A 27,552-nucleotide genomic window follows, 5' to 3' on the forward strand; every position below is an offset into this window, starting at 1 on the left:
TCCAGCTCAAAGGGAGGCTCTAAGGACTGACACTATTACTGAAGCTATGGAGTGCTCACAAAAAGGAATCTATCATGACTGCCCTCTGAAAGACCCAACAAGCAGCTGAAAGGGTCAGATGCAAATATTTACACCCAACCAATGGACATAGCTGCTGACCCCTGTGATTGAATTAGAGAAAGACTGGAAGAAGCTGAGGAGGAGGGCAACCCTGTAGGAGGACCAGCAGTCTCAATTAATCTGGACCCCCGAGATCTCTCAAACAGTATATCACCAAAAAAGCATCATACACCAGCTGATATGAGGCCCCCAACACATATACAGCAGAGGACTGCCAGGTCTGGGTTCAGTTAGAAAAGATGCACCTAACCCTCAAGAGAATGGAGGACCCAGGGGGTCGAGAGGTCTGGTGGAGTAGGGGTAGGGGGTGGGGACATCCTCATGGAGATGGGAGAGGGGGCATGGCGGGGGGGGGGGGCGAGGAGGAGGTACAGGATGTGGAATAGTCAGAGGGTGGACCAAGAGGGGATTAAAATCTGGAGTGCTAAAAAAAAGATTAAATAAATTTAAAAAAAGAAAAAGAAAAAAATATTGTCATTTTCACTTTGAAATTTAAATCCCTGCTATCCTGTCTAGTCACTTTGAGTTTCATGTATTCTCTTTTCTTCTTATCCCCTAAGTCTTCAGTTGAAGGTTTTGCTTCTTGCTCAGACAAGGTGATGGTGGCTTTACGGGGTGTGTGGGGGGAGGTCTCTGTACTACAGGAGCTTCCAGCAGGCAGAACCTCACTCTGAGGAAGAAAAATTTTAAATATTTTATAGTGTTTTCAATAATTTTAGAATTAATATTAACATTAATTAAAATAACATTATAAAATGTTGAAGATCTTATATATTTTTATTTATTCTTCAATACAACCTACCCCAACCACAGCTTCCTCTCCCTCCACTTCTCCCAGCTCCTTACCTTCCTTCACTCCCAAATCAACTGCTCCTCTGTTTCCCTTCAGAACAGAGTAGGCCTCCCAGGGATATCAGTGCAACATTGCATAAGAAGACACAATAAGACTAGGCACAACCCTCATATCAAGGCTGGACTAGACAACCCATAGGAGTAAAAGGGTCTCAAGAGCAGGCAAAAAAATTAGAGACAGACCCACTCCTACAAATCCAAGCTAAACAACCAAAACATATATGCACAAGACCTAGCACAGATCCATGCAGGCTCTGTGATTGACTGTAGGAGACAGAGAGGCCAAGACACCAGGGGAAGATGGCCCACAGTATCAACTAAGCAGGGCTCATAGTTGCTCACTGAGACTGAAGGGAAAATTTATGTTTACTAGCAATGTGTATTTCTTTTTTTGTTCAGTTCCATACTCATTTTATTTGATTATTTTTACTCTTTTACTTTTTAAAACCATATATATATATATATATATATATATATATATATATGGTTTACATATAAATGCAATAATAAAGTGATTTGACATAGTTTTAAACAGAAAGAAAAAGTTTTCAGGTTATAGAACCCCTTCTCCAAAAAATGAAGTTCATAGTTTTAATTGGTTTGTTGTTTTCCTTGTTTAATTTGTAAGTTCTTTACTATAGACACTAGTCCTCTGCTGAAAAGATTTTCTCTCATTTAATGGACTGAATCATCATTTGGTTACAGTTTCCTATCATTTTTAGTAGCCATTTAATTTCCTAAGGTTCCATTTGGGTCTTGCTCTCACAAAGATTGAAGTCCTGTCCAGGAAGTCCATAGCTGTGTGCTAAGTTGATGTCCAAATCTTTTTCTTCTCAAGTTTAACCATATCAAGTTTTCTGTGGACTCACTGACATGGACTTGAGTTTCATATGTGATAGGAGACAAGAATTCAGTTTCATTTCCATCCCATTGAGAAAAGTTTGGCAAAACCATTTATTCAAGATTCTGTCCATTCCCCCAAAGTATATTTTTGGCGTATTTATCAAAAGTCAAGTAGCTGTAGTTGCAAGGATGTCATTGAGAGTGGTCCATTTTATTCCACTGACTTGAGTGCCTATTTTTGCACTAGCAGCATGCAATTCTTATCTATGGCTCTGTAGAATAATTTGAAATCAGGGAGAGTGATACCTCCCAGAACATGTCTTTTACTCAAGATCATTTTTAGCTACCTAAGGTTCTTCATACTAAATTATAAATTTTGAGATTTTTCAGGATTTTCTTTGATTAAAGGCCTTGGACTTTAAAATTTCATTGAATATATCATAGATGAAATTTTCACAAGACTTATTCTTCCAATCCATGAACACAGAAGGGCTTTCAATTTTTTGGTTGTCTTCCTCTATTGGTTTCTTCAATATCGCAATTTTTTTATTGTAGAGATCTGTAATTTCTTTTGTTAAGGTGTTTTTTTCCTACAAATATTAATTTTGTGGTTAGTATGGATGAGATTGCTTCCATGATTTGTTTTTCATCATTGATATATAGGAAAGAAACAGATTTTGAGTGCTATCCTGTCACAATTGCTGAAAATATTCATCAGTTCTTAAACAAGTTGAGAGTTGTCTTTGGGTCTCCTATGTACAAGATGATAATGTCTTTACTTTCTTATCTTATTGCTATAAGTAAAATTTCAAGCATTATATTAAATAAGAGTTAGAGAGAGTAGACATCCCTCTCTCCTAACAGATCTTGGTGGGAATTCTCTGAATTTTCTTCCATCTGGTATAATATTGGATTTAGGCTTATCATCTATGCATTTATTGTTTTCTGTATGCTTTTCTTCTCTAGCCTAACCTATGACTTTTATTATTTGTGATGTTGGACTTTGTCAAGTACCTTTTCTGCATTTGTTCAGATGTCAAATATAATTTTAGACTTTGAGTCTCTTTATATTGTGTCTTATTGACTCATGCATGTTTCACCATCCCTTAATGCCTGGAAGTAAAGCTGGTACTGACCTGGAAAAATTTCTTGCCAAGCCAGTCATTGTTGCATCCTACAGGATTCATAGTTGGGAATGACTGCTTATTATTTTTCTTCTCCAGAAACTTGCACAATACCTTCTAGCACCATGAAAAGTAGGTAGTGAGGAGGAAGCTTCCAGGTCAGTACCAGCTTGATTTTGCCATGTTCTCTGAATTAAGCATTGGGTTTCTCTAGCAACCAGGTCTGATTGTAATGTTCTGAACTTCAGATCTGGAGAGTAACTAAGAGATTGGCTATATCCTGTAATTTGAGTGTGTGTGTCCTTATTGGCCAACAACTCCAATATAATTAACCCATTTCTGGGAGTGGGATTTTTACTAGTTAGTATCTGGTATCTAGTTGTCTCATTGTTGCCACATTATACTGTAACTTCATTTTAATTCTTTTTATGTAAGCTTTATAAAATGTCAGGAGAAATCTAGGAGAAGCTAAAAACTAGCAGATGATCTTTCTGAGAGTTTTCCACCATGGACTGTAGAGTTATTGATGGGTTTGCTTCTTTAGGCAAAGCCGAAAAGATTTCATCTGAGGAAAGATTCCTGCTATTAATATGCTTTTCACATACATGTATATATGAATATATATTACTAGGTATTATCCCACCCCTTTGTGCAGATTTGTGCAGAACAATGAAGATTCACTGTATTATAGTGATGTTATATAGACAAATAGATGATTACTTAATTTTTAATGATGATTCTATAATATTTCTTAAAATTATGTTAATTATTATTAAGATCTTTCATAATAGGACTGCTATTAAGTCCTTTCTAATATCAAAACTGCAATGAGAAATCTGCAAGTCTTCAAGTGTCATGAGTTAATTGCTTCTGAGACAGTAAGCAGGCATCTACAACTTAGAGCACATTCCAAGAGTTTGTAAAACAACTAAACAAAGATCATGAAAAGGTAACTAATGATTTATTATGGGTGCAAAGACAGAAGATAAAATATTGACTTTGTTTATACAAAAATTCAATGATAACTTAGTTATGTTCTTTAACTCTCAATGAACTTGTTGAGCTAGTGACAGATAATGAATGTTTAGCCAGATAGTTACTTTTAATGAGTATTCATGTAAAAACATTCTCTTGTCTAAACTTCTTATTCAATTTATTATTTGAATTTTATTCAATTTATTATTTGAATTTATGCTTAAACTTATATTGAACTTTTGTGAAAAGGAGGGATGATTGGATAAGCCATGTGATCTATTCTCTTACTAAGCTGAAAAGCTTCTGTAGGGCAGAAGACATAGTCAAATAGGACAAGTCAGCAAGCTACAGATTGGGAAAAATCTTCACTAACCCCACCTCAGAGAGAGGGCTAATATCCAAAATATATAAAGAGCTCAATAAACTAACCTCCAAAAACCAAACTACACAATCAAAAAATAGGGTATAGAGCTAAACAGATCATTCAAAACAGATGGCAGATTCAAGAGGCAGAGAAGAACTTAAAGAAATGTTCAAGGTCCTTAGCCATCATGGAAATGCAAATCAAAATGACCCTGAGATTCTACCTTATACCTATCAGAATGGCTAAGATCAAAAACTCAAGTGACAGCACATGTTGGAAAAAAAGAGGACCACTTTTCCATTGCTGGTGGGATAGAAAACAGGTACAACTCCTCTGGAAATGATTCTGGAGGTTCCTCAGAAAATTGGAAATAGATCTACCTGAAGATCTAGCTTTTGGCATATACCCAAAAGATTCCCCATCATACTACAGGGATACGTGTGCCACTATGTTCATAGTGGCTTTATTTGTGGTAGCCAGAAGCTGGAAACAGCCCAGATGTCCCACAAATGAAGAAAATATGGTTCATTTGTATAATGGAATAGTATTCAGCTGTTAAAAATGAGATCGTGAATTTTGCAGGCAAATGGATCGAACTAGAAAATATCATCCTGAGTGAAATAACTCAGACTCAAAAGGACATGCATAGTATGTACTCACTAATAAGTGCATATTGGCCCAAAAGAGTACAAAATTCTTAGGTTAAAATCTACAGAACTCAAGAAGATTAACATGCAGAAGATCCCAAGTGAGGATACCTCAATACCACTTAGTAAAGATAAGAAAATAATCACTGGAGGCAAAGGGACAGAGGTACCTGGATGGGAGAGAAGAAGGGGAGTGGAAAAGGGGAACAGGATCAGGTATTGGGGGGAGGAGACCAGAGAGAATCCCTGAGTGCCTGCAGAATGGATAGAAATATCCACCTCGGGGATGGTGGTAAGTGGGAGAACACTCTAGAAAGTACCAGAGACTTGGGAAGTGACAGACTCTCAGGACTCAAAGGGAGGGACCCTAGATAAAGTGCCCACAGTCGGAAGAGAAAAATCATAGAGTCCACCTCCAGTAGAAAGACCGGTATCAAGTGAAGGGATGGGGTGGCCATCCCACAGTCAAAAATTCTGAACCAGAATTGTTGCTGCCTAAAATAAACCATCTTCCCCCTCAGCTTACCTCAAGAGAGAACCAGAAAGACAAAAGAAGTGCCCCCAGCAATAAAAGTATGTCCTTACTATTTACTGAACTTCACTGGCATCTGTCATAATGTTTCCCTTTTCATTTCTAATTTTTAAACTTTGTATAATCTCTCCTTTTCTTTTAGTTAGCTTGGCTAAGGAACTGCCAATCTTATTTACCTTTCAAAGAACCACACCTTGTTTCATTGTTTTTTTAAAATGTATTTTGTTTGTTTCTCTGTAATTAATTTCTACCATCATTTTTTTTTAGTTCTTCTTAACTAATATTTTAGGATTTGGTTTATTCTTATTTTTCAAGCTTTTCCAAGGCCTTGAGACATAATATTATAGGCCCTATTTATTAAATATGTTTTTCATTTTTCACTTTAAGATAGTGCATATACTTGAAGGTAAGGTAAGTTTCTTTTAGGCAACGAAAATGTGGAATTTTTTTTTTGGTTTTTTGAGACAGGGTTTCTCTGTGTAGCCCTGGCTGTCCTGGAACTCACTCTGTAGACCAGGCTGGCCTTGAACTCAGAAATCTGCCTGCCTCTGCCTCCCAAGTGCTGGGATTAAAGACGTGCGCCACCACCGCCCGGCAGATTTTATTTCTTAATTCATTAAAGTAACCCATGTCTTTTGATTAGTGAGTCTAGGCCATTAATATTTAAAGTTATTATAGAAATGCGTCTGTTGATTCCTAGCTCTTTTTCACTGTTATGTTCTTAGTATTGTTTTGTGTTTCAATTATTACAGCAGATTTTTTCTTTCTATAGTCTTTTGATGACCATTTGGTATGGCCAGGAATGGATATATTTGACTACTCAGGGACAAGAAACGCTGGTGGATCCAGGGGACAGTAGAAGGAGATGGAGAAGAATGTACCCGATGCCTCAGATTAAGTGGGATCCAGGTGACCTGCAGAGTGGAACGACTGAAGATTCTAAACAGGGCAAGGTAACAAAGGACAACGTAAATTTTTTGCTTTTAATTTGTCCTCATTCACTGGTGACAGTTCAACTTTGTAGGAAGTGTCTGGGTATGCAGTTTTATTTTCTCATCATTTTAAAACATGCCCATTCCTCGTTCTGCTGTGCCATTAATAGTTCATTGTCATCTGATTGCTTTTACATGATGAAACCTATTTTTTTGGTTTAGGAACATTTAAAAAATTTTAATGGATATTGACTTTGCAACAACTTTAGTATTGTGTTCCCTGTGTAAAAACTGGACATATACGCTCCTTTTAAGTAACATTAATTGATGGGACCAAGGCATGAACTCCAAGACAATCTGTACTGAGTTACGAGTGTAGATAATTATTGGGCCAAAATACAACAAAAACTAGCTGCTGTGTAGTCATTTTCACTATTTCTCTAAAACAAAGCAGAATCTTGTTTCTGTGAAAGGACTCATGTGTTTTAATTCTATATCTTTCCATATATTCTTTAAATACAAATATGGTGAACAAACATGTTTGTATTGATCATAAAAGTTTAAGTCTAAAACCAATGCCATTAGCCAAATGTAATACTAAAGGACATGAAAGTCAGAATATTTCTTTAACCTTAACACAAAAGATGATTTAATTTATCTTGCATTTGTACAACTTTAATGTCCTGATCCCTGTTTCAGAAAGGGATAACATGATGTTTAGGTGTTACTATGTACTGGTTCTATGCCTAGATGAGACTTTTATAAAGATAGAATTAGGAACTAGAAATTGAATCCAAGAAGCATAGCTATTTAGTTGGGGGAAATGTCATCTTATGATAGTCATAGTGCATGCCCTCAGAGGCCTCCAGTTTTACAAAACTGGGTTCACAGTAGGAAAATAAACTGAGTCAACTGTTTCTAGGCAACTAAAGAGACCACACCAAATGGAGTCCTGGAAATCCACCCTGGAAAGTGGCTTCATCTTGGTGGGGATTCTGGATGACAGTGGCTCTCCTGAACTGCTCTGTGCTACAATCACAGTCCTGTATATGTTGGCTATGACAAGCAATGTGTTGCTGCTCCTGGTCATCACTATGGATGCCCGGCTCCACGTGCCCATGTATCTCCTACTTGGACAGCTGTCTCTCATGGACCTCCTCCTGACATCAGTTATTACTCCAAAGGCTGTCATGGATTTTCTGCTCAAAGACAACAGCATCTCCTTTGGAGGGTGTGCCCTTCAGATGTTTCTAGAACTGGCAGAAGACCTTCTTCTGGCCTTTATGGCCTATGACAGGTATGTGGCCATTTGTCATCCTCTAAATTATATGATCTTCATGAGGCCAAATGTCTGCTGGTTCATAGTAGGTACTACATGGATCCTGGCATCAGTGATAGCCCTAGTATTTACCATCTACACTATGCAGTATCTGTTCTGTAAATTCCAGAAGATCAGACACCTGTTCTGTGAGATCCTTCCATTGCTGAAGCTGGCCTATGCAGATACTTCCAGATATAAATTTATGGTTTATTTGATGAGTGTGACCTTATTTATTCCTCCTCTTGCTGCCATCCTGGCCTCCTACTTATTAATCCTATTCACTGTGTTAAAAATGCCCTCAAATGAGGACAGAAAGAAAGCCCTTATTACCTGCTCTTCCCACCTGACTGTGGTTGGGATGTACTATGGCCTCTCACAGTCATGTACATCCTGCCAAGTTTCTACCACTCTTCTTAAATGTTTTAACCTCCCTTCTAGCCCACCACCCACCAGAGGTGGTGAAAAAGAAAGGTTATTATGATAAGGGAGAAGTGGACCTTTTTAGAAATGATTCTTTGAAGCAAATCCTATCTGCAGTGTCAGGAAATCAGCAGTTCAGTTGACAGGTCAGCAGTAAAGCTCAATCCACTCGCAAACACTTCACAGATACACCAGCAGTCCAGTTCAGTAGTGTTGGGATAGCAACAGTGGTGGCATGACCTAGCAGGAACAGCTAGCTCTCAGCCAAATCAGCACAAGTCAACAGGAGGAACCAGGATCATCAAGGATGCCAGGAGCAGTTCTCTCACCAAGGGGAAGATCAGCAAAGACTCAAGACCAAGAAGCATTGTATAGCTAGCTCTACCAGCAAGCCCCTCTCACAGTTCATTGAGTCTTATTTATACTCCCTCCAAACATCATGTGTCCTCCATGGGTCTTGCCTCAGCATGAGTGTGTCTTAGCAAACCTCCACATGAGCCTGTATCATCTGACATCACTCTGCGTATCTGTCTGAGTCTACGAGAGCCACAAGAACCCAAGGAATCCCTTGAGATTTTTTTGGTTTGGTTTGGTTTGGTTTGGTTTGGTTTGGTTTGGTTTGGTTTGGTTTGGTTTGGTTTGGTTTGGTTTGGTTTTCGAGACAGGGTTTCTCTGTATAGCCCTGGCTGTCCTGGAACTCACTCTGTAGACCAGGCTGGCCTGGAACTCAGAAATCCACCTGCCTCTGCCTCCCAAGTGCTGGGATTAAAGGCATGTGCCACCACTGCCCAGCTATCCCTTGAGGTTTTGGTGTGCTTCTCTCTATAAAGTCATGACAAATGGAGCTCAACTGCACAACGTAAGGCAGACCAATACATGAATGACATTAGCAAAGAATCTTTCATTATGTGTCCTTTCACGCGCTTGCGTTAGCAAAACATCCTTTCACTTGTGTCTGCTTCAGAAAAACATTCTATTACATATCTGCTTTAGCAAAATATCCTTTCACCTGTGTCTACTTCAGTAAAATACTCTTTCCGGTGTTTGCTCCAGCAAAACACCATCTGACACAACTGACTTTCTAAAGAACCCAGAAGTTTCCAATTCATGTCCCCATTCTTTCCTTTCCTTTTTAAATTCTTTTTTTATTTTCTAATCTCTAAAGTATTAAAAGCTTTATTTTTTAAGTTTTCAGCATAATTTTCATTGTTTAATGTCAGAGTATTTGTTCTTTTTTATATTTGAGATTATGATTTGATCACAGCATTTCTTTCTTCCCCTTCGTTTCCTTCAAACCCTTTCATATACCCCTCCCCACTCTCCTTCAAATTCATGCCTTATTTATTAATTGTTATTGCATGTGTACATCTATGTGTATATTGTTCATATATGTTGCTAAATAGAACCCATTCAGTTTATATGTCACTCCCTGAAATCATAAATATAGGTTCAGCTTAAAAAAAAAAACTTTAATGCATACATGGCAAGAGACCTTTAGGGATTAAAAACAGAAAAGCATTCCCAGACAAAACTTTCCAACCAATGCCTAACATTGCTCAGATAGGATGGTCAAGAACCTGAGACTAGATAGGACATGGATCTAGGAGAAAACTAAACACTACTGTAATGTTAAAAGAACATTACAATAAAATAATTCCTAATGACATTCTACTATACTCATAGATCAGTGTCTTGCTCAGCCATTGTCTGGGAGATTTTCCTTCTGCAGCAGACAGGAACAAACAGAGAAACCCACAACTAGACAAAGTATAGAGTGTGAGGTCTTGAAACACTGTCTTAAATGGGATGTCTCCATCAAATCATTCCCCCTCAGTTCTCAGGAAACTCTGTAGAAGAGGAGGTGAAAATATTATAAGAGCCAATGAACATGGAAGACACCAGGAAAACAAGGCTTTCAGACCCAACAGGACTGACACACATAGGAACTTACAGACTATGTCAGCATGTACTGGGCCTGTGCAGATCTAAGCCAAATGGGGTCCCATCACTGAGATGGACAATAGACACAAGCTTCATTCCTACCCAGAAGCTATCTTCAATTGGTGACCTATTGCAGAGCAAAAAAATCACTTTTCTCTGATAGAGTTTCACTGGGCATACAAACTACACTTAATGGAAGGCTCCATGTTCAGTAATTGGTGGCCAATATAAAACAGACTAGACTGTATTTTTGGAGGTTTGTCTGATAATTCTATTATTATTATTATTATTATTATTATTATTATTACTATCATTATTATTATCTTATCCCCATTCCTCTCTTTTCATTCCCTCTTGATTTCTGCTACTTAATTCCCTAACTTGCTTTTTAATTCTCCCAAGATGACTTGCTTTGTTTCTTGTTAGTTTTGATATTTTTAATTAAAAATTTATTATATATTGAAAAGAGTTAAACTTTTTGAGAAAAGGTATAAGGAAAAAGAATTTAAAATAAAGTCCATCCCAGTCACACCACTAGAAGGTTTGCCTGGCCAATAAATAAATAAATAAATAAATAAATAAATAAATAAATAAATAAATATAAAAATAAAAAGGACAGTTCAGATTCTGTTATTAGAAATCCTCACTAGTAATCACCTTTGTATATTCCAGGTAGGTCCCACTGAACTATGTTTCCACATTACTGCCCCCATCAACGCTCACTAATTCTAGCTATCTTTCCCCCACACTCTTTCTCTGTGTTCCTTCTCCTGACAATCTGATCCTTTTTGGTCCCTTTTCCATCCACCCAGAGTTCACATGCAAAATCTATCCTATTTCCCCTCCCCAGAGAGATCTGTGCATCCTTCCTCTTGACTTAACCTCAGTGGGTCTGTAGATTATAGCTTTATTGTTGTTTACTTAACAGCTAATATCCACTTGTGATGGCTACTCATGGTTGTCAGCTTGACTACATCTGGAATGAACTACAATCCAGATATGGAGGGCACACCTGCGATCTAGATCTTGAGGCTGGAAGACACAGGCTTCTAACCCAGATTTTGACATAAGGTGACACATGCTTTTGGTCCAGAGCTTGAGGCATAGTGGCCTTAAAAAGCTTAGGCCCAGGCAATTAGCACACTCCTGTATCATGTAAAAAAAAAAAAAAAAAAAAAAAACAAAAAAAAAAACAATTCACACTAAAGCCAGATATGTGCTGGTATCAGCAGTCTTGCCCACCCCCATGTTTCCTGTGGCTAGGCTGCCAGGCTACCCTGATCTTCCCAGGCCAAAGGTCCCTTGTGAGTAGCTGGCAGGAAGCCAGCTGCCACTCCCTCAGATCCCTGTAACACAGTAAAATAAAAACTCCAGAGGCTTGTAATTTACCAGTCAGATTTATAACAGTAAATCATCCACTCCCAAAATGCCCACACAAATAACTCAAAACCCAACTGATATAAATACAAGCTACACACCTAGATGAGGCAAATGTACCCTATATTATTCTATTGTCCTTCTTTGATATCCATAGCTGCCTTTGGCTCTTTAGGCCACCTGGCTCTAGTTTGTCTTTTTCTCCTATAGACTCCATCTTGTCTTCTCATTTCTGTCTCTCTCCCTCTCTGTCCACACTGCTTGAATGTCCAGGAACAGGAAAGTGGGTAGCCCAGAGACCTAGGTTAGAACCAAACATAACTGGAAAACGTGCTGCAGGGTCACATGGCACTTGGCTCCCTGAGTTATCATGTACCAGCATCATTGCTTCAGTGACACTCAGATCAGCTGCAGTCATGACCCAGCAGATGACTCCTTGTGGGACTTTCTAGGGCCAAAAGAGCTGGATAACGTAGATCACAACTACCCTGCAGTTTTCTGATATGATACTGTCTGCATCCTGAGACAATACAATCATTATGACTAAGGGTGAGAACAACTATGGCATACCAATATACTCTGTGAGGTCATTCCCTCTGTGTCAGTAGAGTTGATATCTCCTCTAACAGCCAGTTTGCCTTCTTAGGCTCCTGTGATAGAATACCGTGCCTCAGGGATCTCACTATGGGCACCACCACAAGATTTGTAGGCCATACCAAGGATGTGCTGAGAATGGCCTTCTCTTTGGAAAACTAGCAGATTGTCTTTGGATCATGAGACAATACCATAACATTATAGAATACTCTAGATGTCAGCAAGCACACTATCCAAGATGAGAGTCATTCAGAATGGGTGTCTGTATATACTTCTCCCCAAACAGCAGCAGTCCTCTCATTGGCTCCTGGGATTGGACAAGCTGGTCAAGGTATGGAATTTGGCTAACTGCCAACTGAAGACCAATAACATTGTCTATACCGACAATCTGATCACAGTCAGATCCACCCAACAATCTCTCCACATGGGTCCCTCTGTGCTTTTGGGGTCCAGGATGATCAGGCTATGCTGTGGAATCTCAATGAAGGCAAGCATCTTTACACCCTAGACATCACTGATATCTTGTGCTTCAGCCCAAGCTGCTACTGAGTCTGTGCTGCCACTGACCCTAGTATCAAGATCTGGGACTCAAGGGGGGGGGGCGCAATATCATCATAGATGAACTGAAGCAAAAAATTAACCAGCACCAGAAGCAAGGCAGAGCAACCCAGTGCACCTCTCTTGCATAGTCAGCTAATAGCCGACTGTGTTTGCTAACTCTACAGACAATCTGGTGTGAATATGGTAGGTGACTACTGGTATTCATGAAAAGTTTATGACAGTCTTAAAAATAAAACTTGTTTTCTGGAAAAAAAAATCAGTGAAATGATTCCTAATGATGTTTTGCAATACTCATTGGTGCCTTGTCCAATCCTTATCACAGATGATTCTTCCAACAGCAGGTGTGTGTGGGGGGGTAATGCAGAGACCCATCAGCCAGACAGCAATGTGGAAAGATTCTAGATTGGATTTCTCCATCAGGTCTCTCCCCTAAAAGCTCAGGGAACTCTGCAAAAGAGTAGAAGGAAATATTGTATGAGTCAGAGGAAATGGAGGATACCAGGAAAACATGGCACACTGAATCAGTATAAGCTGGAGTCTTTTTGGCTCACATTGACTTAAGGAGAAAGCCCCAGGGCTGTAAAGCGTCAGCAACCAGGACCTCTGTATATATGTTATGGTTATTAGCGTAACAGTGAGGTTCCTGTAACAGTGCGAGGAGGTGTGCCTCTGACTCTTGCCCACTCTTGGGGCTATTTTCCTCCTAATGGGTTGCCTTGGCCAGCCTTGGTATGAGGGATTCTGCCTAGTCTTAATGTATCTTGTTTTGTTTGCTGTTGCTTGGAGGCCTACTCTTTTTTTGAAGAAAAACAGAGGGAGGAGAAATGGATCTGGGGGAGAGGGGAGGTGGGAAAGAATTAGGAGGACTGGAAGGAGGAGAAACTGGTTGCAATATATGATATGAGAGACCAATCTATTTTCAAATTTAAAAAGAATTTAAAATGGATGAATAGCATATAATCTAAAAAGATTTACAGGAAATTCATCTCTCTACATATCTATTCTACATTGCAATAGTGATCATAATAATATACTTTTAAAAAATACAATAAAATGATTTAATATTTTGATGATTTTATTATTTATCTATATAAAATCTGTCATAGGTTAGCACAATTAACTAGGCTGTGGTCTAAATAATGGTATTATTAGTGTTATTACTGGAAACATTATGAGATTTGAATTATCAGGGTTATAATAATCAACATTTCAAGAGATCAGGAAATTGAGGCACAAAAATAACTCCATGCCTGAAGATACAGACAAGATAAAGGGAATCTGATTGCAAAATCAAGAGCTATGGTTCGCCTTTTTATCAGTGTTCTAAAATATTCCACTATGACAATTTATAAGATTCACTAAATTTTACTTGACAAACATGGTTTAATTATCATTTACATTTAAATTCAGTAAAATGCAAGTGCATTGCAAAAAGGAAAACATATAGTTGATTTTTTTATTAATTACTGATTTTTTTCTACTTTTCATGAAGAACCTTATCTAATTAATTTTAGTTATTCTATTACATTTATATTGAAAGATTTATTTTTTCAATTACCTAAGTAAAAATAAAAGAAATTTCTAAGCACTCTCATCAACAATAATAATGCTTTAATAAACCAAAGTACCTTGGAGCTTCTATGAATTAAAGTTCCCATCTTTATTTTAAATCTCTTCATGCATATGATGTAATAAGCTGAAGTCTGCTTTAGGTAGAGAATAAATGGAATATTTTCTAATTGTTTTCCTGTGCTCATAGACACAAACATATACTCACTCTAGGAAAGTGCACTCCCTGTGATTATTTTTGATGTGTCTAAATACATCTCTACATCTGTAAGGATACATTTTTAAATAATGCAAACAATATATGCAATATATACAGATTTTTCTTGATGTAATTGTTTTTCTAGTACTCTTGCTTAACCCTAGATATTTTTTCAGATTTCTTCATTCATTTTTCTGAATATAATTACATGAATGTTGATTTCTTGACAGTCTACATATGTCATCATAAATATTTTCATTTGTGTCACCCGGGTGAACATTGTCTTCAGATGGAAATGAAAATATAATCACACACACATACACACACGAGTGTATACACACGCACGCACACACACACACCCTTTCTCCACCACCTTCATTCTTCCAAAGAAGTATAAACTATCTTCATTGCATTCTTCTCTCTATTAATAATTAAGAATGCACATCAAGTGATGCTACAAGTTACTAGACACTTCTTAGACCAAAATATATGCTATGTCTTACTGCCATATCAGTTTGAAACAAAAAATGAATCCTGACTATATTCTACTTGGTAATGTGTTGGTATGATGCCCAGCTATAAAGTGAGCCTATAATATATTTCTTCAAAGCTTTTTATTCTCTATCCCCCTTTTCTATGTGGGGCTTCTAAGATTACAGTGGTGTGTGCCAGGTGAGTTCAGATTATGGTTTCTATTCACAATAGTTGTATAGAAGAAAACAAAACATTAGCATATATATACATGTACATATTCATATATGCATATACTCAGTCAGACTATAACATTAAAAAAGAGGCTGGTGTCAAATTGTTGGAAGAAGAAATAATGAAAGTCATATCATGATCCCTTCCTAGAGAGTAGGGTATGCTGGCAGAATATATCTTCCCAGAACCCTTATTAAAGCCCCAGTGACCTCTTTATTCCTCAGGCTGTAGATTAGTGGGTTCAGGGCTGGGGTAACTATTGTATAAAACACAGAAATGATATTGTCTTGTCTAGGGCTGTGAAAGGAACTGGGCAGCACATACATGAATGTGGCAGCCCCGTAAAACATCCCAACCACAGTCAAGTGTGAAGAGCAGGTGAAAAGGGCTTTCTTCCTGCCCTCATTTGAGGGCATATGGAGCACAGTGAACAAAATTAGCACATAGGAGGCCAGGATGGCAGCAAGAGGAGGAATAAGGAAAGTCACACCCATCACATAAACCATGAGTTCATACATGGAGGTGTCTGCACAGGCCAGCTTTAGCAGTGGAGGGATCTCACAGAGCAAGTGTCTGATCTTCCGGGATTTGCAATAAGAATACTGCATGGTATAGGTGGTATATCCTAGGGCCATCAGAGATGCCAGGATCCATGATGTGGCCACCATGATCCAGCAGATGCTTTGCCTCATGAAGATCATGTAGTTCAGAGGGTGACAAATGGCCACATACCTGTCATAGGCCATGAAGGCCAAAAGGAGGTCCTCTGCACCACCCAGTGTCAGTGCCAGGAACATCTGGAGGGCACAACCCTCAAAGGAGATGGTGTTGTCCCTGACCAGAAAGTCTATAACAGCCTTGGGAGTGACAACTGAGGTGAAGAGGAGATCCATAAGAGACAGTTGCCCAAGCAGGAAGTACATGGGTACATGAAGACGGGCATCCATAGTGATGACCAGGATCAGCAGTCCATTGCTTATCAGAGCCAATGTGTACAGGGCTGTGAATGTGGCACAGAGCAGTTCAGGAGAGCCACTGTCATCCAGAATCCCCACCAAGATGAAATCACTTCCCAAGGTGGAATTCCAGGGCTCCATTATATGTGGTATCTTTAGTTGCCTAGAAACAAATAGATTTTTAGTGGAAGCCTTTTTAAGGGAGTTCAAACCACATTAGAATTATTGCAGGTCACTGTGGAGTGGTCAGCAGGAATACTGCATAATGAGTTAAATTTTTCCTTCATTAGTTAAGTTAGTTGTCTGGTTTCTGAATATCAGAATGTTTTTATTCAATTTTGACACACCTATAATATAAAAAAAATATGGGTTAAAAGAATTTTGAGAATTGGAAACTATAGTTTTTAATGTATAAATATAATGCCCATAAACAAATATCTATGTAAATAAATGTAAGCATGACTATCTCTACATTCATAAATACATACACAGATATTGATTTAAATGCTGTTTCTGATCAGTCTACTTGTGATTGCTATTTGTATCTTTAAGTTTGATCCATAAAGAAACTTTGAAATTTTATTCCATTGACCTGAGATCTTAATCTATTAGCTTTCTTTTACTCTTCAAATACCTCCCTCTACTGAGCATACTGGTCATTGGGGGTTGTGCAGACTGCTCATTGAGGGGGCGGCAAATTCTAAAGTGATGGAAGTCAAAGGTGATTTTTGTCTTAAAGATAAATTGGTGAGACCAGGACAAAAGATATTTACTCATTTGAAGATGAGGACAATTTATTTCTGAAAGAGGAGGCAGAAACACAGAAATAGCAAATGGAAGATTTTCTGTTTCTACTATATGATAAATGGAGTGAGTTACCAAAGAGATATTATTGGAAAGACTCCAAGCTATAACACTGCCTGGGATTCAGAGCATCAATGTGGGTGTGAAAAATGGCTTCCCATCCTCACAAATCTTAGAAGTACAAGGAAGGAAAACTGCCAACCTCTGAATTCATATGAAATTGCTGTTTGAAGAAATTGAAAAGGAAATGACATGGAACGTGTGTGGGTACATGTATATGTGTGGGGTCTGGAAAAGCATTGATTGTATGTGTTTCATAGTTGTATAGTAGGCAGCAGTCCAGACCAAAGGAAGATTCACACCACATATGTGAACTTTCCCTTTTTTTATAGCATTGCTCTTGTACTCTGAGGTTTTCTTCATGGTTGTCTCAGATCATGTCTTATGAATAATACAGCCCTAAAAATCTGAGAGTGCAAGTGATCCACTTCTTTTCATTCACATAGTCAAAATGAACTCTGGTGCACCAAGAACTGCACTTGATCTAGGGTACTGCACAGGTCTTACCTCAGAAACTCTTCCTGGAAGAGCATGTTTGACTATTAAAAGAAGAAAGGAGACCATCAAGAGTACTTGTTGCTATTCCAGAGCACCCGAGTTTAGATCCCAGCACCCACATCAGACAGCTCCAGACCACCTGTAACTCTAATTCCAGGAGATTTAACTCCCTCTTCTGGCCTCCACAAGGACCTGCACACACTCAGCAGAAACACAAATATATACATATAAATAAAAACAAAAAAGTAAATCTTTAAAATAGAAAAATAAACCAAAGGGCACAACCAAAGCCAACTCTGAACAATGTAGCTGTTATATATAAGACTTCAAATGCTTTTTTTTTTTTTTTTTTGGATACAGGATCTTACTGTGTAGCCCTGGCCTAGAACTGACTTTGTCAACCTGACTGGCCTAAAACTTCCAGGCGTGTGTGTGTGTGTGTGTGTGTGTGTGTGTGTGTGTGTGTGTGTGTGTGTGTATGATAGAAGATTGTGAACAGAGAAATAAATAAAGTGAGGTAGATAATTACCTGCGTTGATTACATTTTTTGTGCCAGCTTCTATATAAAGTTTCAAAGAGGAGAAAAATCCTGGTTGGACTCTAGATGCTCCCTCCCTGCCAATTTCTATTAGTCAAAACCTGCTTTTTCTTCTTTTCAGTTTATTGTCCTTTTCCTCTGTTTTCTAAAGAGAAAGAATGGAGTATGCACACTATGCCAGCAAGAGGGAGAATCCACTTTTAGATCAGCTTAGCAGTGTGGGGACCTCACAGGAAGAGCTTCAGCATAGGGTGAGATAAACATAGAAACACCACCACACTTCGTGGAAATGGCCAAAAGAGCTTAAGCAGATAAAGCTATAATTTTGGAAACACTATTGCCTAAGAGTCTGTATCAGTGCGCAGTGTGGTCATTTTTAAAAATCAATTTCAATTAGATTCTCTGTGTCACTTTCAGTGTCAAGAAGGCATGTGAAGAACTTCAAAATAACATTTTGCCCTGTTTTAGGGTCCTATTCATTCTGGGCCCACATCACACTCTAGAAGTCCAGGAAAATTCAGGCAAAGCGAAAGTAATTTTATCAAAAGCCCAGTCTGAGGAGTTCTCATAACTTAGTTGTGGCCAGAGAATAGAATAATTTCAAATGTTTACAAATGTAAGAACAATTGTTCTCTGAAGACAGAGACACTAGGAATCTCAGACAGAACAGTGTGCTTTTGATGCTGTGTCTCAAAGTTTTTGACCTGCACATATTGCCTAAATCAGAGACAGAGACCTTACCTCCAACACTAAAAGGCAGAGATTTCAGACAATACCAAGTGTTGTGAAACTCCTTCCAGAGCTGAAGAGGTTCACAGTGTTAGATGTGTTTCTTGCAGAAGCTGTCATTAAGATTGTGAATCCTATGGTCCTGCAGTCACTGCCACCATTTGTCCTTCCTCTCTGCAAAGGATATGGACGCAAGGTGATACTTAATGGAGAATCTAGCGGAAGAGAGAATGAATCCCTCAACATGATTTACAACTACCATCAAAAATAAAAGACAATCCTGAGCCTTGCAATAAGATATTGGCTCAGGGGGACTAACATTCAATATCCATAGCTATTAGTGAAATGCAAGTCAAAAGTACATCGGGATTTCATCTAGCTACCCCCAAATCATTGTTTATCATATAATTGGTTGCCATCAATAAAACAAACATCAATTTTGATATTTTTTAGTCCATAAACTAATTTTTATATCTCCTTTCCTGCAGGGTCTGTGATATAAGTTAAGCCCAGAAGGGATTAGGAGAAAGATAGATAGGCAGGACTGTCCAAAGGAGACCATACTGCCTAGTCTCATTGTCCCGCCAGTAGCAATGAACACTATCCTCCTGAGGGAGATTTGACTGTCTTCATCCCAAGTGGCATGACCTTCCTGAAAATCCTACCTGTGGAAAGTAGATTTAATGAATCCTCCCAGGCATATCACCCTTGCCAGGCACTTCTGCAAACTTCACCCTTTAAATTGGCCCTGGACTCTGAACACCTTCTGCCCCACTTGGCTTTTCTTGGGAGCTCCCTGACTAAAGACACTGTCCTGGAAACTGTCATGAGCATCAAGACATCACTGTATAGACTCCATCTGTTAAAAAAAAAAAGTGTCTTACTCTGTCTGCGAGGGCTCCATTCTCTACTTCCCTCTATGATTCTTATGTGTGGACATTTACCAACTACGGGGAGGTAGCCAAGAAATCATCTGACATCAGGTCTTCCTTCATTGATCTCTAGGCAACATCAAAACTGGTTTATTCAAACAGCTTTTTTCTCTTCTTTTTTATTGGATATTTTATTTACATTTCAGATCTTATCCCCTTACCCCATTCCCCCCCCACCCAGAAACACCCTATCTCATGCCCCCTCCTTCTGCTTCTATGAGGATGTGTCCCCACCCACCCACCACTCCCGCCTCCCCACCCTCAAATTCCCTCACACTCTGTGTCTAGCCTTATGGGACCAAGGATCTCCTTTCCCACCTATTCCCGACAAGGCCGTCCTCCCATATATATATATACAGCTGGAGCCATGGGTCCCGCCCTATGTGATCCCAGGATGGTGGTTTAGACCCTGGGATCTCTGGTTGGTTGGTATTGTTGCTCTACTCATGGGGCCACAAACCCTTTCAGCTCCTTCAGTCTTCTCTCTAACTCCTCCATTGGGAACCACTTGATCACTTCAAAGGTAAGCTGTGAGCATCTGCCTCTGAATATGTCAGATGCTGGCAGACCTCTAAGGAGACAGCTATATCAGGCTCTTGTCAGCATGCACTTCCTGACAGCCACATCCGCATTTACCTTTGGTGACTGCACTTGGGATGGATACCCAGAAGGAATGGTCTCCAGATGGCCCCCTTTTCAGTTTCTGTCCCACACTTTGTCTCCATATTTGCTCCCTTGAGTATTTTGTTGCTCTTCTGAGAAGGACCAAAGCACCCTCACTTGGTCTTTGTTCTTCATGATCTTCATGTGGACTGTGAGTTGAATCTTGGATATTGCGAGCTTCTGGGTTAATATCCAATTAGCAGTGAGTGAATACCACGTGTGTTCTTATGTGATTATGTTAGCTACCTCAGGATGATATTTTCTAGTTCCATCCATTTACCTAAGAATTTCTCCAATTCATTATTTTTAATAGCTGAGTAATACTCCATTGTGTAAATGTACCACATTTTTTATCCATTCTTCTGTTGAAGGACACCTGGCTTTTTTTCAGCTTCTGGCTATTATAAATAAGACTGCTATGAACATAGCGGAACATACGTTCTTGTTATATGTTGGAGCATCTGCTGGGTATATGCCCCGGAATGGTATAACTGGGTCCTCAGGTAATACTATGCCCAATTTTCTGAGGAACCACCAGACTGATTTCCAGAGTGGTTGCACCATCTTGGAATCCCAGCAACGATGGAGAAGTGTTCCTCTTCTCCACATCCTCACCAGCATCTACTATCACCTGAGTTTTTGATCTTAGCCATTCTGACTGGTGTGAAGTGGAATCTCAGGGTTGTTTTGATTTGCATTTCCCTGATGACTAAGGATGTTGAACATTTCTTTAGGTGCTTCTAGGCCATTAGAAGTTCCTCAGTTGAGGATTCTTTGTTTAGCTCAGTACCCCAATTTTAATAGGGTTATTTGGTTGTCTGAAAATTAATTTTTTGAGTTCTTTGTATATATTGGATATTAGCCCTCTATTGGATGTGGGATTGGTAAAGATCTTTTCCCAATCTGTTGGTTGCCTTTTTGTCTTATTGACAAGTGTCCTTTGCCTTACAGAAGCTTTGCAATTTTATGAGGTCCCATTTGCCAATTCTTGATCTCAAAGCATAAGCCATTGGTGTTCTGTTCAGAAACATTTCCCCTGTGCCCAAGTATTCAAGATTCTTCTCTACCTTCTCTTTCATTAGTTTCAGTGTATCTGGTTTTATGTGAAGGTCCTTTATCCACTTGGACTTGAGCTTTGTACAAGGAGATAAGAATGGGTCAATTTGCATTTTTCTACTTGTTGTCCTCCAGTTGAACTAGCACCATTTGTTGAAAATGCTGTCCTTTTTTTACTGGACAGTTTAGCTCCTTGTCAAAAATCAAGTGACCATAGGTGTATGGGTTCATTTCTAGGACTTCAATTCTATTCCATTGATCTTCCTGCCTGTCTCTGTACCAATACCATGCAGTTTTTATCACTATTGCTCTGTAGTACAGCTTGAGGTCAGGGATGGTGACTCCTCCAGAAACTCTTTAATTGTTGAGAATAGTTTTTGCTATCCTAGTTTTTTGTTATTCCAAATGAATTTGAGAATTTTTCTTTTTAACTCTGTGAAGAATTGAGTTAAGATTTTAATGAGGATTGCATTGAATCTGTAGATTGCTTTCAGTAAGATTGCCATTTTAACTATATTAATCCTGCCATTCCATGAGTATGGGAGAGCTTTTCATCTTCTGAGATCTTCTTCAGTTTCTTTCTTAAGAGACTTGAAGTTCTTGTCATACAGATCTTTCACTTGCTTGGTTAGATTCACACGAAGGTATTTTATATTATTTGTGACTATTGTGAAGGATGTCATTTCCCTAATTTCTTTCTCAGCCTGTTTATCTTTTGAATAGAGTAAGGCTACTGATTTCTTTGAGTTGATTTTTATATCCAGCCACTTTGCTGAAGTTGTTAATCAGGTTTAGTAGTTCTCTGGTGGAGGTTTTGGGGTCACTTAAGTATACTATCATATCATCTGCAAATAGTGATATTTTGACTTCTTCCTTTCCTATTTGTATCCCTTTGACTTCCTTTTGTTGTGTGATTGCTCTATCTAGGACTTCCAGTACTATATTGAATAGGTAGAGAGAGAGTAGGCAGCCTTGTCTAGTCCCTCATTTTAGTGGGATTGCTTCCAGTTTCTTTCTATTTAGTCTGATGTTGGCTACTGGTTTGCAGTATATTGCTTTTACTATGTTTAGGTATGGACCTTGAATTCTGGATCGTTCCAAGATTTTTACCATGAAGGGATGTTGAATTTTGTCAAATGCTTTCTCAGGATCTAGTGAGATGATCATGTGGTCTTTTTCTTTGAGTTTGTTTATATAGTAGATTATGTTGATGGATGTCCGAATATTGAACCATCCCTGCATTCCTGGGATAAAGCCCACTTGATCATGATGGATGATTGTTTGATGTGTTCTTGGATTTGGTTTGTGAGAATTTTACTGAGTATTTTTGCATCAATATTCATAAGGGAAATTGGTCTGAAGTTCTCTTTCTTGGGTCTTTGTGAGGTTTAGGTATGAGCATAATTGTGGCTTCATAGAATGAATTGGGTAGTTTTCCTTCTGTTTCTATTCTGTGGAATAGTTTGAAGAGAATTAGTATTAGGTCTTCCTTGAACGTCTGGTAGAATTCTGCACTAAAACCATCTGGTCCTGGGCTTTTTGTGGTGGGGGGATTTTTTAATGACTGTTTCTATTTCTTTATGGATTATGTGACTGTTTAGATAATTTATCTGCTCCTGATTTAACTTTGGTACCTTGTCTAGAAAATTGTCCATTTCAACCAGATTTTCCAGTTTTTTTTTTTTTAGTTTTTTTTTTTAATTTCCTCAGTTTCTGTTGTTATGTATCTCTTTACAGTTCTAATTTTATTAATTTGGATACAGTCTCTGTGCCCTCTGGTTAGTCTGTTTAAGGGTTTGTCTATCTTGTTGATTTTCTCAAAGAACCAGCTCCTGGTTTTGTTGATACTTTGTATAGTTCTTTCTGTTTCTACTTGGTTGATTTCAGCCCTGAGTTTGATTATTTCCTTCTCTTGTAGTTTCTGTTCTATTGTGCTTCATTTCTCTGCTCTTGTGTATGGACTCATGCAAGCCTGTGTGCAGTCTGCATCCACAGCTCCGTTTCTGTCCAGCTAACACAGATACCTGCTTCAACCTTCACTGACCTGGATCAAGCCATTCTCCTCCTCACCCTGTTCTTTCCTCATTCTCTTCTTTCAGTTTTCAGACACTTGTTTCTCTAGAAAATTCTGGAAAACAGTTACAGGAGACTCTATGGCTTTTTATTTTCAACTTTAAGAACACTAAATGCAAGAATTTATTTGTTGATTACAAACATGACCACAAAACTTCAGTAGAAGAAATATAAAGTCTGATGACTCTGTCTTTTTAAGACTGGAATATTCTTCCTCTTAATGATTATTTTTTTTCTTTCTGTGATTATTAGATTCTGTCAATACCATGTCAGCTTGATGCCTGATGTTTCTTTCTCCCCAGAACACCATCCAGATTTATAACAGTCACTTAGCTCTCTCAGTCTTAGAGAGTTGGGTTTTTTGGGTTTTTTTTTTGTTTTTTATTTGTTTGCTTGGTTGGTTTATTTTTTGGTTTTTGGTTTTTTGTGTATGAGTAAAGTTCTTTTTCTTTTTGTGAAATTTCCATTTGTATATTTATTGGATTTAAAAATATATATAATATATTTTGATCATATAATTTCCCTTCCCCCAACTCCTCCCAGATATTCAGATTCTCCAAAGCTTCCTACCTATCCAATTTCATGCTTTCTCTCTGCTCTGTTTTCCTGTCTCTTTTACACACAAACACACACCACCACCAGCAGCAACAACAACAACAACACCAAAATTAAAGCAACAAACAAAGGAAAATAAAACAATATACAAAAACATGGAGTCTGCTTGATGCTGGTATATTACTCCTGAAGGAGCTTCCCCTGAAGTATGATTGATACACCCAGGGTTACTTCATTGAAGAAGCTGATTATTATTTTGCTCTCCCAGCATGTATTGGTGGCAAATGACTTCTTGGTTAGGGTTGGAACTTTGTACCTACTTCTCATCCTCTGAGATTTTTTTCTACTTTAAACCTGTGCATCTGCTCTGCTTGATGTCACAGTCTGTGAGTTCAGTGAGTGATACTGTTTGCATCCATCCTGTTGTGCTTTTTAGATTCTCCTAACACCCCTGGCTCTCACAACTTTTCTACATCTTCTTCTGCCTAGAAAAACTATATTGTTATAGTTCTCAGGCCCACTCAGGTTTCCATGTATGAATAATTTACATATTTATTTACAAAAATTTGCTATGTTGGTTTAACAGCTTTTCTTTTTTCCTCCTTTTTTTATTGGTATAATATTTACATTTTGAATTTTATCCCCTTACCCCATTCCCCCCACCACCCATGAACCCCTTATTCCATCCCCCCTCCTCCTGCTTCTATGAGGGTATGTTCCCACCTACCCCCCACTCCCACCTCCCCACCCTCAGATTCACACCCCCCTTAGTGTTCAGCCTTCATGGGACCAAAGATCTCCTCTCCCACCTATGCCCAACAAGGCCATCCTCCCCTACATATACAACTGGAGTCATGTGTCCCTCCATATGTGCTGCTAGGCTGGTGGTTTAGACCCTGGGGAGCTCTGGCTGCTTGGTATTGTTGCTCTCCTCATGGGGCCACCAACCCTTTTGGCTCCTTCAGTTTACTCTCTAACTTCTCCATTGGGAACCTTTGATCAGATTAATGGTTAGCTGCAAGTATCTGCCTCTGGGTATGTCAGACTCTGGGGGACCTCTAAGGAGACAGCCTTATCAGGCTGTTGTCAGCTTTCCCTTCCTGTCATCCATATCAGTGTCTATTTTTGGTGACTGCACATGGAATGAATACCCAGGTGGAATGGTCTCCATACAACCTCTCCTTCAGATTCTGCCCCACACTTTGTCTCCATATTTGCTCCCTTGGGTATTTAGTTACTCCTTCTAAGAAAGACCTAGGCATCCTCACTTGTTCTTCCTTCTTCATGAGCTTCATGTGGTCTGTTAGTTGAATCTTTGTTGTTTCAAACTTTTGGGCTAATCTCCGCTTATCAGTGAGTAACTACCATGTGTGTTCTTTTGTGATTGGGTTACCTCACTCAGGATGATATTTTCTAGTTCCATCCATTTACCTAAGAATTTCCCAAATTCATTATTTTTAATAGCTGAGTGATATTCCATTGTGTAAATGTACCACATTTTTTGTATCCATTCCTCTGTTGAAGGGCATCTGGGTTCTTTCCAGCTTCTGGCTATTTACTTTGAGAGAAAAGATCTGAGTGGATGGTTTTCAGCTGACATTCATTCTAAGCCAAAAACAAAAAAAAACAAAACAAAACAAAAAAAAAAACCCAGGTTCAAAACTAAGTGTTTTAGTTAGGAGAGACAACAGAGGTTCTGGTTAGTCAACAAAATGATGGACTGGGTATTAGGACTATCTTGTACCTCACTGGTACAAATTGGCATAATTATGCTCTAATTGTATTTTGAGAGAAAAGTTTTATTTTAACAGGAAGGATGATATGTAGGAGGAGCTAAGTTAGGAGGAGTACTGAGAGGAAGAGAAGGAGTAAGGAGAGGAGGAAAAGGTGAGGAGAAGCTAGGTGATGAGAGAGAGAAAGGGGGGAGACAGGGAGGCAGATGTTCACGTATCTCCACCAGTCAAAGATAGTTGATATATCTAGATTGGGCAGTGGGTTACACCTCTGATTGAGCATTACCAAACTTATAAAGCCTTTGATTAACATTTTTTAAAAGTGTATAAATGCAAAAGGAAAAGGGGGCATGGGATAGGGGTTTTCGGGGGGCAATGGGGAAAGGAGATGGCATCTGAAGTGTAAATAAAATATCCAATAAAAAATGAAAAAAAGAAAATATAAATAAACCTAAAAAAAACAAAAAAATTGCTATGAATAACTTGGTTTTATCTGACAAACTTGTTCCATACTTCATTTAGAATAGATTTCAGCTGAAGACTTGCTCTTTTTTTTCTCTTTGAGTCTCCTACTTACCTGCATCTGTGTTCTAATAGCATACGTAGGTTTCCTTCATTACAACTATCAATGGCTAATCTCTTCTAGGATTTAAATTTTCATTGACTTTCTCAGAATTTTGCTCCTTTACAATAATTTCTGCCTGAAACTTTTTTCCATCATCCTTGACTATAATTATGCAAATCTAAATGTATTCTGATTTGCCCCAACATCAAAACTTACAACCTCATCCCTTTCAGTTATTGGCACAATATTTTCAACCTCTAGGTTAGTAAAAGAAATACCACAAAATGAATTTTCATCCACATTCTTCTTCACCAATTATCTATTCACGTCAACTCAATCCTTTTTTTCTCTTACTAATTTTGTTCTTTTGATAAATTCATGCATAAATTTATAGTTTTCTTAGACCCATCACCCACAGCCCTCTTTTATCTCACTCCTACCCTTAGGGTCCCCCAACAAGTTCTTTCCTCACATTCATGGCTTTTGTTTTGTTTGTAATTGTGTTGGTTGAATAGATATGGCTCTCATATATTCATGTGTTTAAATGCTTGGCCATAGGGAGTGGCACTGTTAGGAGGTGTGGCCTTGTTGGAGTAGGTGTGGCCTTGTTAGAGGATGTGTGAAACTGTAGAGATAGGGCTTTGAGGTACTAAATGCTTAAGTTATGCCCAGTGAAACACACCAATCTCCTACTGCTGCCTCAGGATCAAGATGTAGAACTATTAGCCCCATCTCCATGCTGACCTATGTTCTGCCATGCTTCCCACCATAATGACAATGGACTAAGCCTCTGAAACAGTAAGCCAACCCCAATTAAATGTTTTTCTATTGTAAGATCTGCAGCTGCCAGGCATGGGAGTGTGGGAGAGAATCTCTGTGAACTCTCAGAGTACACAGGATGGGGGAGCCTCCCAGGAATCAATGTGGGTGACCTTAGCCAAGATGCCTAACAGTTGGGATATGAAACATGAAGAGGCCACCTCCTGTAGCCAGGTATGATCTCCAATAGAAAGATAAAGATACCAATCCACCCACAAAATTTTCAACCCCAAATTTGTCCTGTCTGTAAGAAATGCAGGGACAAAGATGGAACAGAGACTGAAGGAATGGCCAACCAAAAACCATCCCAACTTGAAATCCATCCTGTGGGTAAGCACCATCCATAACACCATTAATGATAATCTTATTTTTGCAGACAGGGGCCTAGCACAACTGACTTCTGAGAGCCTCTACCCAGAAGCTGACTGAAACAGACACAGATACCCACATCCAAACATTGGACATAGGAAAGAAACCCTTATGGAAGAACTGGGG

The 27,552-nt window shown here is 38.7% G+C and overlaps 1 protein-coding gene and 2 pseudogenes across 3 annotated transcripts; 2 read left to right on the forward strand and 1 right to left on the reverse strand.

Moving 5' to 3' along the window:
- The first annotated feature begins 7,333 nt into the window (after positions 1-7,333).
- Positions 7,334-8,127, forward strand: LOC117698891 (olfactory receptor 2AG1-like; annotated as a pseudogene).
- Positions 8,128-11,864: 3,737 nt separating this feature from the next.
- LOC117715056 (small ribosomal subunit protein RACK1 pseudogene) lies at positions 11,865-12,871 on the forward strand (annotated as a pseudogene).
- An 837-nt stretch (positions 12,872-13,708) lies between these two features.
- LOC117698758 (olfactory receptor 2AG1-like) lies at positions 13,709-19,215 on the reverse strand. Of its 3 annotated transcripts, none has more exons than XM_076940076.1 (3): positions 18,674-19,215; positions 17,404-17,435; positions 13,709-16,195 (listed from the first exon to the last, which is right to left on the reverse strand). In XM_076940076.1, exons 2-3 carry the CDS (start codon positions 17,427-17,429, stop codon positions 15,223-15,225), a joined length of 999 nt encoding a protein of 332 aa, XP_076796191.1. In that variant the 5' UTR covers positions 17,430-17,435; positions 18,674-19,215; the 3' UTR covers positions 13,709-15,222. The 3 variants fall into 3 exon arrangements, with proteins under 3 accessions (XP_076796191.1, XP_076796199.1, XP_076796195.1); XM_076940084.1 differs by lacking the exon at positions 17,404-17,435 and adding an exon at positions 17,924-18,077; XM_076940080.1 differs by lacking the exon at positions 17,404-17,435.
- Between the last annotated feature and the right edge of the window lie 8,337 nt (positions 19,216-27,552).

The sequence above is a fragment of the Arvicanthis niloticus genome, chromosome 1, assembly GCF_011762505.2.
Source record: "Arvicanthis niloticus isolate mArvNil1 chromosome 1, mArvNil1.pat.X, whole genome shotgun sequence".
NCBI classification, from domain to species: domain Eukaryota; kingdom Metazoa; phylum Chordata; class Mammalia; order Rodentia; family Muridae; genus Arvicanthis; species Arvicanthis niloticus.